Source organism: Ranitomeya variabilis, chromosome 1 (assembly GCF_051348905.1).
Source record: "Ranitomeya variabilis isolate aRanVar5 chromosome 1, aRanVar5.hap1, whole genome shotgun sequence".
Taxonomy (NCBI): domain Eukaryota; kingdom Metazoa; phylum Chordata; class Amphibia; order Anura; family Dendrobatidae; genus Ranitomeya; species Ranitomeya variabilis.
In genome coordinates this window covers 753,589,218-753,606,078 of record NC_135232.1, presented here as the reverse complement: position 1 = coordinate 753,606,078, position 16,861 = coordinate 753,589,218, and the positions used below count along the sequence as shown (strand labels likewise).

Sequence of the window (16,861 nt, the reverse complement as noted above, 5' to 3'; positions counted from 1 at the left end):
TGGTATACAGCACAGGATAGATAAACAATTGAAACATATGAGACAAAGAAATGTATATACCGTATATTTGCACCCAGTCAAGATGTGTAGGGGCCAGAATGTAATTGGAATATATAGTATAAATGCTGCCAAATAAGACTAAACATGGGACCAAGTTGGGAGTAAGCATATAATAAAGGTACCGTATATACTCGAGTATAAGCCAACCCCCCCCCTCCCCCCTAATTTTGCCACAAAAAACTGGGAAAACTTAATGACTTGAGTATAAGCCTAGGGTGGAAAATGCAGCAGCTACCGGTAAATGTCAAAAGTAAAAATAGATACCAATAAAAGTAAAATTGAGACATCAGTAGGTTAAGTGTTTTTGAATATCCATATTGAATCAGGAGCCCCATATAATGCTCCATACAGTTTGATGGCCCCATAAGATGCTCCATACAGACACTTGCCCCATATAGTGCTGCACAAACGTTGATTATAGCCCCATACAGACACTTGCCCCATATAGTGCTGCACAAATGTTGATTATGACCCCATAAGATCACCCATACAGACACTTGCCCCATTTGCTGTTGCTGCAATAAAGAAAAAAAAAATCACATACTCACCTCTCGTTGCTCAGGCCCCCGGCGCTTTCAATATTCACCTGACTTCGTTCCGGCGCCGCTCCATCTTCAGCATCTTCTGCACTGACGTTCAGGCAGAGGGCGCGCACTAACCACGCGCCCTCTGACTTAAGCGTCACTGCAGGAGACGCTGAAGACGGAGCGGCGCCCGGAACGGGGAGCAGGTGAATATCGCGCAGCGCTCCCCTCCCCGTTATACTCACCTGCTCCTGGCGCGGTGCAGTCCCTGCTTCCCCGGCACCGCAGCTTCTTCCTGTATTGAGCGGTCACCGTTACCGCTCATTACAGTAATGACTATGCGGCTCCACTCCTATGGAGGTGGAGCCACATATTCATTACTGTAATGAGCGGTACCATGTGACCGCTCAGTACAGGAAGAAGCTGCAGCGCCTGGGAACCAGGGACCTGCAGGGACCGCGCCAGGAGTAGGTGAGTATAATTAGACAGCTCCCCCTCCCCTGCCGACCCCTGGGTATGACTCGAGTATAAGCCGAGAGGGGGACTTTCAACCCCCAAAATTGGCTGAAAATCTCGGCTTATACTCGAGTATATACGGTAAGTATTGTTGTGCATAAAAGGTACCCAAGTAGTTGATTGGAAACGTATAAAACAAATAAATATACAAGGTCTTATAAAGGCTGCTATATAAGCATATCCAGATAATCACAGTAGAAATGCAGTCTGGTGTCATGTCGGTCCATCTAATAGTGCTGTGCTGCAAACATGTAAAGCCAAAGCTAGAAGTATGAATGCATCAATGATATTATGAATGCACAATCCCGGCGGATACAATGGCGTCCCTCTGCCCCAAGTTGTTAGTGAAATTTTAATATTGGAAATAATTATATATATATATATATATATATATATATATATATATATATATATATATATATATATATATATTTATCTCTTATGTACTTTTTTTTTTACTTAGATATTAATATATCAGTGGTAAATTTCAGTGGCTAAATTGTTGTGTATATGTACGCTTTGTGTAACCTTTTTGTGCTGGACCAATACCTAAGCATACATATGGAGATTACTACTGGGAGGTCTCTGCTCTTTCACCTCTTCTCCAGCAGAGTTGTACTCAACAGCCCCTTTATTTACTTTGAAGGCATTTAATGGATCACTACATCTAGTAGCTCTGCCCTATACCCTATTAACCAGGGTTAATTACGGTAACTAAAGATGTCCCACTAGGAAACATTTGTCCATAGTGGCCATTCACACGCCCCACATGGGCCTTTCCACATTTGATTTGTTTTTTGCTCTCGCAACCATTGGCGATTTATTTATTCGGTGCAAATTTTCATTTGCACAGCATAATATTCCTGGAGAATCTGGAGCACTGGGCAGAATGTGGGGTGGTGGAGAAATATGGGTGTTTGGATGTCAACCAAAATTTCAAAATGGCGTGCGATGTCCTATCGCCACCCACACCCCTTTTTATCCCTTTATGAATTTCTCAGAAGGTCTCATTGCCCAGCAAAGATGCACATTTTGCTACAGTGACCATATGTAAACAAGTGGCCAAGTATTTCGTATGCCACCCGCTTCTTATGTTTTCATATGATAGTGTTACAACCGCTTCAATGCTGTAGTATTCGAATACATAATGCTGCTATAAAAGTGACCTGACACAGTAGACAATAGATGACCCAGTGTCGGGTGACTGCCAGGAACCTCCGCATACAAGTAAACATGTGGCTTTTTGTTTCCCTGTGCCAAAACCAGCTAAACCAGCTATGGAGAGCTCAGACCTGCCCAGGTAATCCATGTGCTGCACCCTGTTCCTGGACTTAACACCTCCAATACCAGGATGTATGTGTGGCAGCGTAGCATCTTGAATTTTTAAAGATTGTCCACACATTACCCCTGTAAAAAAGACATTGAAATATGCAACTGGCTTCATCAGTAATCTTGTCGTCTATGGGCTATTGGGCAACTGCCGTGCATTGTTTAATATGCTTTGCTTATATAGCACCATCATATTCCGCAGCGCTTTACAGACATTATCATCACTGTCCCCGATGGGGCTCACAATCTAAATTCGCTATCAGTTTGTCTTTGGAATGTGGGAGGAAACTGGAGAAACCGGATGAAATCCACGCAAACATGGGGATAACATACAAACTCCTTGCAGATGTGTTGTCCTTGGTGGGATTTGAACTCAGGACCCCGTGCTGGGAAGCTACAGTGCTAACCACTGAGCCACTTTTGATATACATTTTTATCAGTCATTCACCGTCTAAACCAATTGTGTGGTGTGCATTCTATGGCCCACTGCATGTGATGGAGCCGTGTGCAGGAGTATATACATGGTAATACTGTGATATTCTTCTGGCGCCTTAATACAGCAGAGAGAACTTCTATCCCTTACTTCATCTTTTGGACTTACTCAGTGGTCCCCTGCATCCACCCACAAAGACGGGCATACATTAGACCTGGTCTTCACCCGTCTCTGCTCTCTATCTAACTTCACCTCCCTCTATCCGACCACCATCTGCCCACTTTCTCATCGCTGTCCTCCTCACCGATCACCCATGTTCAGTAACATGCGCACCTCCCACAGAAACCCCGCACACCTAGACACCCACACACTCTGACTCTATCCTACCACTGGCATCCATATCCTCACTCCATGTCACACAGTGCCACTGCTTTCTACAATGCCACTCTCGCATCAGCTATTGACACGGTTGCCCCTCTCGTTCATGACAGAGTGCTACGTATATATAGACAACCCTGGCACAATAACGCCACTGAAAAGCTCCGGCAAGTGTCCAGGGTTGCAGAGCGGCGTTGGAAGAAAACACATTCGCAAGACGACCTCACTGCATTCAAACAGGCAACACTCACTTTCAAATCTGCCCTCACCTCTGCTAAACAGGCCACCTTCACAACCCTCGTATCTTCCTTATCCTACAACACCAAACAGTTATTCAAAACCCTTAACTCCCTCCTCCGCCCCTCCAACCTCCCTCATCTCTGCCGAGGACTTTGCCACGCACTTTAAAAATAAGATCAACCAAACAAGGCAAGTCTTCATTGTTCAACCACTGCAACCCCTTTGTATACCAGACTAATGCCCAAACCCCATAACCTCCCTATCCAACATCACTGAAGGGGAGCGTAATTGTCTCCCCTCCGATTCGCACCTCACCACCTGTGTGCTCGACCCCATCCCATACCACCTCCTCCCCAACCTCACCGCCACTCTTATCCCATCCCTAACCCACCTCTTCAACCTATCACTAACTTCTTGCACTTTCCCTTCTGCTTTCAAACATGCCACAATCACGCCTATCCTTAAAAAGCCAACCCTCGATCCAACTGCTATGTCCAGCTATCGCCCAATATTGCTGCTCCCATTCACTTCCAAACTCCTGGAGCACGCTGAACGTTCCTCCCACCTCTCATCTAACTTGCTCTTTGACAATCTACAATCTGGTTTCCGCTCCCATCACTCAACTGAGACAGCCCTGACCAAAATTATTAACGAGCTACTCACAGCCAAAGGTAACGGACTATACTCTATCCTTCTAAAACTGTCCTCTGCTTTCGACACAGTTGACCACTGCCTCCTACTACAGATCCTCTCCTCCTTTGGCATCAAAGACCTTGCCCTATCCTGGATCTCCTCATACCTTTCCAACAGCACATTCAGCGTCTCCCACTCCCACACTACCTCCTCATCCCACCCTCTCTGTTGGAGTCCCCCAAGGCTCTGTTCTAGGACCCTTAGGGTACCGTCTCACAGTGGCACTTTGGTCGCTACGACGGTACGATCCGTGACGTTCCAGCGATATCCATACGATATCGCTGTGTCTGACACGCAGCAGCGATCAGGGACCCTGCTGAGAATCGTACGTCGTAGCAGATCATTTGGAACTTTATTTCGTCGCTGGATCTCCCGCTGTCATCGCTGGATCGGTGTGTGTGACACCGATCCAGCGATGCGTTCGCTTGTAACCAGGGTAAACATCGGGTTACTAAGCGCAGGGCTGCGCTTAGTAACCCGATGTTTACCCTGGTTACCATCGTAAATGTAAAAAAAAACAAACAGTACATACTCACATTCCGGTGTCCGTCAGGTCCCTCGCCGTCTGCTTCCCGCACTGACTGTGAGTGCTGGCCGGAAAGCAGGGCACAGCGGTGACGTCACCGCTGTGCTCTGCTTTTACTTTACGGCCGGCGCTTACAGTCAGTGCGGGAAGCAGACGGCGAGGGACCTGACGGACACCGGAATGTGAGTATGTACTGTTTGGTTTTTTTTACATTCACGATGGTAACCAGGGTAAACATCGGGTTACTAAGCGCGGCCCTGCACTTAGTAACCCGATGTTTACCCTGGTTACCCGGGGACTTCGGCATCGTTGGTCGCTGGAGAGCTGTCTGTGTGACAGCTCCCCAGCGACCACACAACGACTTACCAACGATCACGGCCAGGTCGTATCGCTGGTCGTGATCGTTGGTAAATCGTTTAATGTAACGGTACCCTTACTCTTCTCAATCTATACACTTGGCCTGGGAAAACTCATAAAGTCTCATGGATTCCACTAACACTCAGATCTACCTCTCTGGCCCAAATGTCACATCTCTGCTGTCCAGAATCCCATAGTGTCTATCAGCCATATTCTCCTTCTTCTCCTCTCGCTTCCTCAAACTCCTCATCTTTCTTCCATCTCATAGATCTTCCTTACCTGACCTAATCTATCTCAATTAACAACATCACACTCTCCTCCGTACCAGAAGTCCACTGCCTCGGAGTAACCCTTGACTCTGCCCTGTCCTTCAAACCGCACATGCAAGCTCTTTCCACCTTCTGTCGCCTCCAGCTCAAAAATATCTCCAGAATCTGTCCTTTCCTCAACCGTCAATCTGCTAAAATGCTTGTCCATGCCCTCATCATCTCCCGCCTCAACTACTACAACATACTTTTCTGTGGCCTCCCTGCTAACACCCTTGCACCTCTCCAGTCCATCCTTAACTCTGCTGCCTGACTAATTCATCTCTCTCCTCGCTACTCCTCCGCTTCTCCCCTCTGCTAATTTCTTCACTGCCTCCTGTTCCCTCAGGGTATCCAGTTCAAATTACTAATACTGACCTACAAAGCCATCCATAGCCTGTCTCCTCCATATATCTCTGAACTAATCTCCCAATATCTTCCCTCACGCAATCTCCGGTCCTCCCAAGACCTCCTTCTCTCCTCCACACTTATTCGCTCCTCACCCAGCCGCCTCCAAGACTTCTTCCGAATATCCCCCATCCTCTGGAATTCTTGGCCCCAACACGTCTGACTATCAACCGTATTTGGATCCTTCAGACGGAACCTGAAAACCCATCTCTTCAGGAAAGCCTACAGCCTGCACTAACCCCGCTGCCTCTTCATCACTACCGAAGCTACCACCTCACCAATACCGGAGCTGCTGCAACCCCCAACCTATTGTCTCCTTCCCCATAATCCTGTAGAATGTAAGTCCGCAAGGGCAGGGTCCTCGCCCCTCTGTATCAGTCTGTGATTGTTAGTTTGCTTACTGTAAGTGATATCCGTATTTTGTACGTAACCCCTTCTCATGTACAGCACCATGGAATCAATGGTGCTATATAAATAATAATAAATAAAACATGCAGTAATTTTCTTCTCACCAATTTGTACGGCATCCCATTGCGAAAAATCTCCATATGAAATTAAAGGGAACTTGTTAGCGCTTTTTACATATGCAAGTAGTGGAATCGCTGTATAGACTCTGGGAGTGCGCTGGGGGTCTGTCAGTAAACGGAGACAGTCAAATCGCCCACACCCTGTGTACTTACAGGTATGTCTCATTTCCTTTTTGCACATGATCACTTACACACTATTTTTTTTTTTTTTTTCCTCAGCGTCCATGCCATTTATTATTATGACACTGGTGAACAGTCCATACAAGCGTGGATTTTATTGTAACGATGAAACTATTAAATATCCTTACCGAGATGACACTATTACTCATGGCCTGATGGCTGGAGTCACAATTTCCTGCACAGTTATCATTGTAAGTATTATCGTTGTCTTTTATTAAAGCTTTTACATCCTTCACTGTCTTATTTATCATTTGAAGGATTGTGCTGGAGGGCGCTATTAAGAACCGTTTCTGCATGCTTTTAATCCACTCTGAAGATTTTATTATGGCAGAGGTCTCTAGATTCTGCTGGTACTACTACTTTCAGCAGAAGCCTGCCAGGCCGGTGTTTCCTAACAGCTTTAGGGACCACTTTGAGACCAGTGTATTAGAGCAATGTTAAATCCTTAAAGGGTTATTGCCACTATGACCATGTTTTTGCAAAGCACAGTTAATATACCATGCAAGACCAATATATAGTTGCATCCAGCTTCAAAAAGCAGAATAGGTGGTCCTTTTCTTATCTACTAAAACTACATTTTCCAGGAGCACACTGCTTCTTCACAGTACTGCAGGCACCTCACTCTGCTCTCCAGTGTGCTTTCTGATAGATCTAGATAGATTTCAAAATGGGCATGGATGAGCTAATCATTGATGGTATTGAATGGTGTGTCCATGACCAGCTATTTGACCAATATACATTATTATTTACAATCTCCACTGTTCAATGGGATTGTCAGAGCATGATCATGCTTTTCCTACACGCATAGCGGTGCTGTGCTACAGCATGAGTCAGGGCAATGAGGAATCATTTGAGTGGCCTTGGGGATGTTTTATTAGGGTCCTTCGGTGCAAAGGCACCTTATATCAATGGGATCTTCAGCATAGTGTAACTCAAATGTGCTTCAGCCCAGATGTAGAATGTTTTATTACACCGTGCCATTAGGTGTATCTGAGCATGCTCACCTGACAGAACTAACACTATTGGAAGAGTGATCTTTTTTTCAACAGTAGGTTAAAGAAGGCTCAGGGAGGGTCATTATTGGGGGTGAAAGCCGCAAATCCTGTTAGATTTAAAAATGGGTTGTATTGGCGCTCATGATTAATTCTGTAACAGAAAACAGACCACATTATGGTTTTGGTAATATTTTAACCCCTTAATGGCCGTCAATGCATATTAAAATGGTTAAAAGTGGCGCTGAGGAATAGGTACCCTTAACTGTTAAAGGGAACCTGTCACCCCCAAAATCGACGGTGAGCTAAGCCCACAGCATCAGGGGCTTATCTACAGCATTCTGTAATTCTGTAGATAAGCCCCTGATGTATCCTGAAAGATGAGAAAAAGAGGTTAGATTATACTCACCTGGGTGGGCGGTCCGATCTGATGGGCGTCGCGGTCCGGTCCGGGGCCTCCCATCTTCATTGGATGACGTCCTCTTCTGGTCTTCACGCTGCGGCTCCGGCGCAGCCGTACTTTGTCTGCCCTGTTGAGGGCAGAGCAAAGTACTGTAGTGCGCAGGCGCCGGGAAAGGTCAGAGAGGCCCGGCGCCTGCACACTGCAGTACTTTGCTCTGTCCTCATCAGAGCAGACAAAGTACGCCTGCGCCGCAGCGTGAAGACAAGAAGAGGACGTCATCTGATGAAGATAGGAGGGAGCGGACCACAACACCCATCGGACCAGACCGCCCCTGGATGAGTATAATATAACCACTTTTTCTCATCTTTTAGGATACATCGGGGGCTTATCTACAGCATTCCAGAATGCTGTAGATAAGCCCCTGATGCTGGTGGGCTTAGCTCACCCTCGATTTTGGTGGCGACAGGTTCCCTTTAAAAGGCGTATTGGCGGTCATTAAGGGGGTTAAAATAATTTCACTCTCTTGAAATGATATACATGTCAGAGGAGAAAGATATATAGGGCTCTCCCTGGTCCCTCCTGCTCATTTTCCTGACCCTCTGCATCATCTTCCTGGGAAAAAAGTGGGTATTTAGTGTATACCCAAGCAACCAATGCAAACTGGAGTATTGAGCACTTGCTCTCAACACTAATGACGACATATTCAGTATAAGGACCTAATGTTATCAAATTCTGTGTCGTACCTGTGACTTCAAAATCCTCACTATACCCCTGGATAAAATCCTTGAGGGGTCTAGTTTCCAAAATGGTGTCAATTGTGGGTGATTTCCACTGTTTAGGCACATCAGGGGTCTCCAAACGCGACATGGTGTCTGCTCTCTATTACAGCCAATTTTGCGTTCAAAAAGTAAAACTGTACTCCTTCCATTCCAGCTCTGCCATGCGCCCAAACAGATTTCCTCAACAAATGGCGTATCTGTGTACTCAGGCGAAATTACCCAACAAATTGTCGTCCATTTTCTCTTTTTATCCTTGTGAGAAAAAAAAAGTTTGGGACTAAAGCAGTATTTCCCAAACTCCAGTCCTCACAGACCCCAACAGGTCATGTTTTCAGGATTTCCATAGTGCTGCACAAGTGAGAGAACTCCAGTTACTTCCATCACCTGTGCAATACTAAGGAAATCCTGAAAACATGACCTGTTGGGGTCCGTGAGGACTGGAGTTTGGGAAACACTGGACTCTAAAGTTTTGTGAAAAAAAAGTTAAATGTTCATTTTATTTCCTTCCCCATTCCACTAATTCCTGGGAATGACCTGAAGGGTTAATAAACTTCTTGAATGTGGTTTTGCGCACCTTGAGGGGTGCAGGTTTAAGAATGTGTCACTTTGGGGTATTTTCTGTCATATAGACCCCTCAGTCCCTTCAAATGTGATGTGGTTCCTTAAAAAAAAAAAAAAAGGTTTGTTGAAAAAATTAAAAATCGCTGATCAACTTTTAACCCTTCTAACTTCCTAACAGAAAAGTAGGTTCAAAAACTGTGCTGATGTAAAGTAAACATGTGGGAAATGTTACTTTTTGTGTGTGACATATCTCTGATTTAAGGGCATGAAAAGTAAAAATTAAAATTAAAAAAATTTGCCAATTTTGCGTTAATGAAAAAAAAAGTTATATCAAAGAAATGTTTTCACTGTCATGAAGTACAGTATGTCACAAATAAACAGTCTCCATATCAGTGGGATCCAGTGAAGCGTTCCAGAGTTATTAGCACATAAAGTGACACTGTTCAGAATTGTAAAATTTGACTTGGTTGTTAAAGGGAACCTGTCACCCCCAAAATGGCTGGTGAGGTAAGCTCACGTCATCAGGGGCTTATCTACAGCATTCTGGAATGCTGTAGATAAGCCGCCGATGTTACCTGAAAGAGGAGAAAAAGACATTAGATTATACTCACCTGGGTGGGTGGTCCAATCCGATGGGCGTCTCAGGTCCGGTACAGCGCCTCCCATCTTCATTCCATGACGTCCTCTTCTGGTCTTCACGCTGCGGCTCTGGCGTACTTTATCTGCCCTATTGAGGGCAGAGCAAAGTACTGTAGTGCGCAGTCGCCGGGCCTCTCTGACCTTTCTGGCGCCTGAGCACTGCAGTACTTTGCTCTACCCTCAATAGGGCAGATAAAGTACGCCGGAGCCGCAGCGTGAAGACCAGAAGAGGACGTCATGGAATGAAGATAGGAGGCGCCGAGCGGACCTGAGAGGCCCATCGGACCGCAGCAGGACCACCCCTGGGTGAGTATAATCTAACCTCTCTTTCTCCTCTTTCAGGATACATCGGGGGCTTATTTACAGCATTACAGAATGCTGTAGATAAGCTCCTGATGAGGGTGGGCTTACCTCCTCATCGATTTTGGGGGTGACAGGTTCCCTTTAAGGTCAAAATTGTCTCTGTCACTAAGGGGTTTAAAGCAGTGTTTATGGTATTGGTGAATAAAGGATTTTTTCACTATTTTGGGTGTGCTGCAGCCTGCTTTGGATTTGTATATCTTTGATGGGAAACTGGCAGTTCCCTTGGAAGTTTTGCTCCCATTTAAACAATGCTGCTGTTTTCCTGCAGTCAGGTCGGTGGTCCAGTGATTGAAATGGATAGGGTGGCATCACTTCTAGTTCCTAAGTATAAAAACTTCTATTTTTCCCAACATTTTCTTTAAAGGGAATCTGTCACCAGTTTTTGGGCTACCAGGTAAAAATACCATTCAATTCAGGAAAAGCTGTATTGTGCATGCGCCAGCATACGTGATTGCTTTCTATGGCCCGGAACACAGAAACTGCATTGAAATACTTCCGGTACATAGAAAGCATATGCCAGCGCATGCGCAATACAGCTTTTCTGCTTTGCCCACTGTTGGGTAAAGCATACTGCGCACGCGCAAAAACTACGCAATCGCGAAATTCACCGCAAGGAATGCGTACAAGCAAGCGAGGGGGGGAGGAGAGAGACGGACACTAAGCCCCGCCCATCAGACCGGACTGACCATATTAACATACAGCGCTAGAGGAATAGAAAAGGTATTTATGGATCATACGTGGGGAGTCGGGGTATCAGAAGTACTTGTGTAATGCATAGGGGGGCACTGAATTGAATGGTATTTTTACCTAGTAGCCCAAAAAGTGGTGACAGATTCCCTTTAATTTCGTTGTATATATTACTGTAAGTTTTTTATATAGGTTTCACGTTCATACTTCTCGTTGCTCCTAATTTCTTAACGTGGACTTTATGTAAAGGTTTTCACTGAGCACTTTAGTAGCCAGTCACTGAATATTCTTCTCTAATAGGTACGCGCTTCCAGTGAAGACTATTTTCTAATATGCTGATGTGTTTTGTGTCCCCAGATTACATCAGGAGAGATGTACATGGTCTTCTCTAAACGACTGTACTCCCGCTCAGAGTGTAACAACTATGTGGCCGCACTGTACAAGGTGATTGGAACTTTTTTGTTTGGAGCCTCAGTCAGCCAGTCCCTCACTGATCTTGCAAAGTACATGGTAGGACGTCCACGCCCCAACTTTTTGGCAGTTTGTAACCCTGACTGGAGGATTGTGAACTGCTCAGGTTATGTGACGGAATTTGAATGCCGTGGAAGTAATGCAAATGTAACAGAGTCCAGGTAAGATCACAATACACTTTAAATTCCAATGTGCCTAGTTTATAATCTTTTAACCTTTTTTGTATTGGGCCATTTTATTGTCTCGGTATTGCATGTGTTTTTTTCTGTCATATGTTGTGCTTAATCCATTGTAACGATTATTTTTCAGGCTTTCCTTCTACTCTGGGCACTCATCATTTGGAATGTATTGCATGCTCTTCCTCTCAGTAAGTATCACTTTAGTATATGGTCCCTTTTACTTCTTATTGGTGCAGTGTTGTACATTTTGTGTACTGGGCCAATTTGATCTTTGGAAACTGGCTTTTGAATGACTTATATAGCATTAGTCTCTCTTCCTGCAGTGTTCTGTGGAAACTGGCCTACCAATATTTTAGCTTTCTAATTGTCTTGGGAGTGGTGATAGTGAAGATTCAAGCCAACTCTCATGCCTCACAGATTATGGTGACCACTATTGGACATTCCGGTGGAAGTAAATACTCGTAAATAGGGCAGCACGGTGGCTCAGTAGCTACCACTGTTGCTTTGCAGGACTGGGGTCCTGGGTTCAAATGCCACCAAGGACAACATCTGCAAGGAGTTTGTATGTTCTCCCCGTGTTTGCATTGGCTTTCTCCCACACTCCCAAAACATACGGATTCTCATAATCTAAATTTCGTATGGTGACAGTGATGTCTGTAGAGTGCTATATAAACAAAGCATAATATAGAAATAAACTAGGGAGTTAAATGAATCCCGGTGATTTATTAAATACCGCGTCTCGTATCTACTGCCACATTCTCAAAATCGCATAGCGGTTTTTAGACTGGGAATTATTTCAAGTGACTCAACTGGTATGGGGTTATCTTAATAACTGCACTAAAGGTAAAAAGGAATCCTACAGTATTTCTAAAATAAACGATTCATGAAGTCCCAGAACCACCTTTAATTTTATTATTTAAGGGAAGCCCTCCAATTACAGAATTAGGGCCTGTTCAGTTTCTGTTCCTCTTGGCCAGCATGTGCATCAGAACCTTATACTGCTCAATTACTTTTTTTTTTTTTTTTTCTTACTACGTTTTTCTTTTTCACTGCTTTACTCTTTTTTTTTTTTTTTTTTTTCTGGAGCTTAGAATCGGATTGTCATATCTTGTGCCAATTTGTCTCCCCTTCTTTTCAGTTATATATCCAGGCACGGTTGTGTGGTAAATGGGCTCGCCTGCTTCGTCCTACAATTCAATTCTTCCTGTTGTCATTTGCCCTATATGTCGGATATACACGGGTTTCGGACTACAAACACCACTGGAGTGATGTTCTCGTCGGATTTCTGCAAGGTGCAATTGTGGCTGTGCTCAATGTAAGTTCAGATATGTTTTGGGTTTTTTTTAAATTAAATATTTCAAAATATGTTATCCCTTAGACCAGTGTTCCCCAACTCCGGTCCTCAAGAGCCACCAACAGGTCATGTTTTCAGGATTTCCTTAGTATTGCCCAGGTGATGGACTTATTGCCTCTCCAGATGATGCAATTATCACCTGTGCAATACTAAGGAAATCCTGAAAACATGACCTGTTGGTGGCTCTTGAGGACCGGAGTTGGGGAACACTGGATTAGACAATGATGATCCCTCTTACATTGGAATTTATTTTTTGCATTCCTTTATTTCATAAGTTTTTTTTTTTTGTTTTTTTTATTTATTTTTTTTTATTTCAGGTTCGCTATGTCTCAGATTTCTTCAAAATCCGACCTCTACAGCCATGTAGTAAAGACCCTCTAGAGAGCAAGCCTAGTCTCCAGCTCTGTGAGTCTGATCAAAATCACTTTGGATACCTGGCCGGATCATGATAATCCTGTGTGCTTCACTCTGCTCTGCCAACCATGTTGTTAAGGTCTCTACAGCTGGAGGCCTTTACCCATGTTAGTTGACCACTCCTCTGGAGTGCTTGTGGACTGATCATGCGAGTTTCCGCAGTTTGAAACGCTTGGACTTTAAAAAAAAAAATTGTGATCCTGTTTTAAAGCACAAAAGCCAAATAACTTTTTATATAAATATAACTTTAGGGAGATATCTTTGAAAATAGATATGTCTGTATATGAGATGTGTGACAGGCTGTGCGTTGTCTTGTGACTTTTTGTATAAAGATGTTGGGAGATCGTGTATTAGGACTGTTTGGGATTTTTTTAATTGTACATGCAAGTCTTTTTTGTTTGTTTTTTTTCATGTTGCAGCTTTTTGCTAGCCTGTGGTTGGCATTGGCTGGGTGCCCTTGAGGGGTTGAGAGGGCCGGTTCTGCCTTCTAATCACTACTTCAGCAGAGTAAGCTGACTGCCCTAGGATGAAGTATGGAGAGAATGATGCAGGACTGTGGTCTTTGCATTAGTGTTGTCTGCCTGTGATTTCTTTTTAAACCACTGCTTTACACCTCAATGGGAAAGCCAAAACCTATGGGTGAGGTTAAAGTATAAGAACTGCTTTAAAGGAAATGTTGGCAGATTTTTGCTATTTAATCTGACAGTGTAATATAGGGCAAAAGTGTCTGATTTTAGTGTTTTATCAGCATGAGATTCACTGCAGGACTAGGTTTCAAGTGCAGGTCAGTCCGACTAATCTGTGTTACCCAGGAAGCTGTAAATTAGTGATGTGGGTGGGTTATACACAGCTTAGTTTTATGACCACTGCTACATTTACAACAGATAAAGCAGCAATTTTATCAAAACTACTCCAAGCAGTCCAGTAAGTGATACATCATTGAAATAAGGCTCTCTTGCCCTATGTTATTCTGCTCTCAGATTACATGGCAAAAACATGCTGACAGTCCCTGTAACACTCTTGTATATAAGAAATTACTATACTGGTTTTTGCTGTGTATGTAACCTAACTTGAGTCTGTGGGCTGTAAATAAAGCAATCACTCCTTATTTTCCTGTGTATCGGTTAAAGATTTCTGCATATTTGCATGTTGATTCCCCCCCCCAACGCACCCATTTATCAGCTTTGGTACTATATTCATGCATCTTTCATACATTCTGCTCCCCAAGTGCCTTTCTTTCCATAGCTTTTTCTTTCTTGTCTTCTGATGAGTATTAGGCGGTGATGTGAAAAGGCAGATTTCCCCTTCACCCATGACAACACACCTGAAAGAGGGATCCACCCAGCTTGGACAGGAAACCTACTGAAATAAAAGGGCGGTACCTCTCCCCCGCTTCAGTTGGGTTTCCTTTCCTGTCCTGACGGGAACCCTTGTGCTAAGACCTGGGCGGGTTGAATATTTTTTTTATTCCTACTTACCCACTTCTGTCCTGGTACTGGAAGAGCAGGCGCATGCCTGTATGTCAGCCTTCAGGTGTTGGAAGTGCCGTCCAGAGGGCCTTCCTCCTCCATCTTCCGGCTGCGCTGACTTCATGGGCAAGGCACGTTGGAAATGGGTGTGCCCAAGTGTTGTCTGAGGGAGTGCGCTGGAAGCAAGATGGTGGCGCCCTTGGCAAGAGTGCCGGCCGAGACTCATGGGAATTCAGCGCGTCCTGATGGGGGCTGTGTGGAGGGGGAGGGGCATTTTCGGGACTGTAGGAGGCAGAACCGAAGAGAAGCGCTGTGGATCCCATATAAAGTGAGAGAGTGACAGAGAGGTGCTTATGTCCCAAAGCTCTCTTCATCATGGAGGACCTAAGAGGAGAGCAGCCGCAGTAGTCATTGCAACATCCATCACTACCAGTCGCCAGCACAGGCGCACTAAAGGGAGCAGCCGCTCAAGTGGCAGGAATGGCAGCCGTCCCAGTCTTAAAGGGAACCTATCACCCCGTTTTTTAAAGATTAGATAAAAATAGTGTGAAATAGGGGCAGAGCTGGGCTTTACATTAGTGCCTTTTTGGTGCCTTTACACCCCCGTTAGGCTGCCGAAATACCTTTGTGAAGTGGCCGTTTTGTCCTGTCACTCAAGTTGGTCAGGTCGGATGGGCGTGGTCACAGCGCTGTTTCTCCCCCAGATCAGGCTCATCATTACGTTGGTGGCGTAGTGGTGTGCGCATGTCCAAAGAAGATCCACTGCCCAGGAGATTCAAAACAGCGCGGTCTACGCTATTCGCCGTTTACCGGTGGGCGCGGCCATCTTTCCTGTGGCTGCGCGTGCGCAGATGGAGCGCTCTGCTGCCCGGGGCTTCAGGAAAATGGCCGCGGGATTCCGCGCGTGCGCAGATGGAGATCGTGGCGGCCATTTTCCTGAAGCCCCGGGCAGCAGAGCGCTCCATCTGCGCACGCGCAGCCACAGGAAAGATGGCCGCGCCCACCGGTAAACGGCGAATAGCGAAGACCGCGCTGTTTTGAATCTCCTGGGCAGTGGATCTTCTCTTTGGACATGCGCACACCACTACGCCACCAACGTAATGATGAGCAGGATTCTGGGGGAGAAACAGCGCTGTGACCACTCCCATCCGACCGGACCAACTTGAGTGACAGGACAAAACGGCCACTTCACAAAGGTATTTCGGCAGCCTAACGGGGGTGTAAAGGCACCAAAAAGGCACTAATGTAAAGCCCAGCTCTGCCCCTATTTCACACTATTTTTATCTAATCTTTAAAAAACGGGGTGATAGGTTCCCTTTAAGGAGTGGAAGGTCTCAGGACTCCTCGATATTCAGAAGGGATGTTGTATGTACCCCTGATCAGTCTCCGAATCCGGTACCCTTGATATGGCAGCGGCTGATGAGTGATGTACATGAATGTCACATTTTGTTAATAAGGGCCATTTTCTTTAAATCACTAGGGACCTAGGATGGCTAGCACCAAGAAGAAAAATAGAGAATGTGCCCTATGTAGGACCCCGCTGGCAGTCCATTGGCAGAAGAATCTCTGCTTGGACTGTATCCAAAAGACTATACTGGATGAAACCCCTGCTTAGCCTCAAGCATTAGGTCGGTGATCAGGGCTGAGGTGGAAGGTTCCCCAAAGACCCTGTTAAAGGGGAATAAAAAAGCTCAGGAGGTAGTTACAGAATCTGGCCCCTCTCCACGGTCTCTCGGAGAAGACTGTAGTGAAACCCCATCCTCCTCTTCCTCGGACAGTGATATAAGTGGTCGACCTTGCTTTCCTGCTGAGGATATGGATAGGTTGGTCAGGGCTTTCAAGTCAGCAGTGGGCCTGAAGGAGGAGAAAGCACCTAAATCGCTAGAGGAGGTGTTTGGGGGCTTGGAAGAAAGAAGGTATCGCACCTGTGAGATATGGGAAAATGATATCTAATTGATATCATTTTGATATCTGATAGAGTGCCCTATCAGATACAGTTTGGGCCAAAAATACTTGCTCCAAAGTCAGGCCCTGTCTTTGGCTTTCCCCCAGGCCAAAAGGGAAGTCAAATGCA

At 45.2% G+C, this 16,861-nt stretch overlaps 1 protein-coding gene across 1 annotated transcript in view; it reads left to right on the top strand.

Moving 5' to 3' along the window:
* PLPP2 (phospholipid phosphatase 2) overlaps positions 1–14,426 on the top strand; it is a 41,501-nt gene extending 27,075 nt beyond the window's left edge. The window contains exons 2-6 of the mRNA XM_077270854.1: positions 6,516–6,667; positions 11,258–11,532; positions 11,681–11,738; positions 12,689–12,865; positions 13,222–14,426. Of these exons, the coding sequence (XP_077126969.1) occupies positions 6,516–6,667; positions 11,258–11,532; positions 11,681–11,738; positions 12,689–12,865; positions 13,222–13,353 (794 nt within the window). The 3' untranslated portion in view covers positions 13,354–14,426. The remainder of the gene's footprint in view (positions 1–6,515; positions 6,668–11,257; positions 11,533–11,680; positions 11,739–12,688; positions 12,866–13,221) is intronic.
* Positions 14,427–16,861: the final 2,435 nt, after the last annotated feature.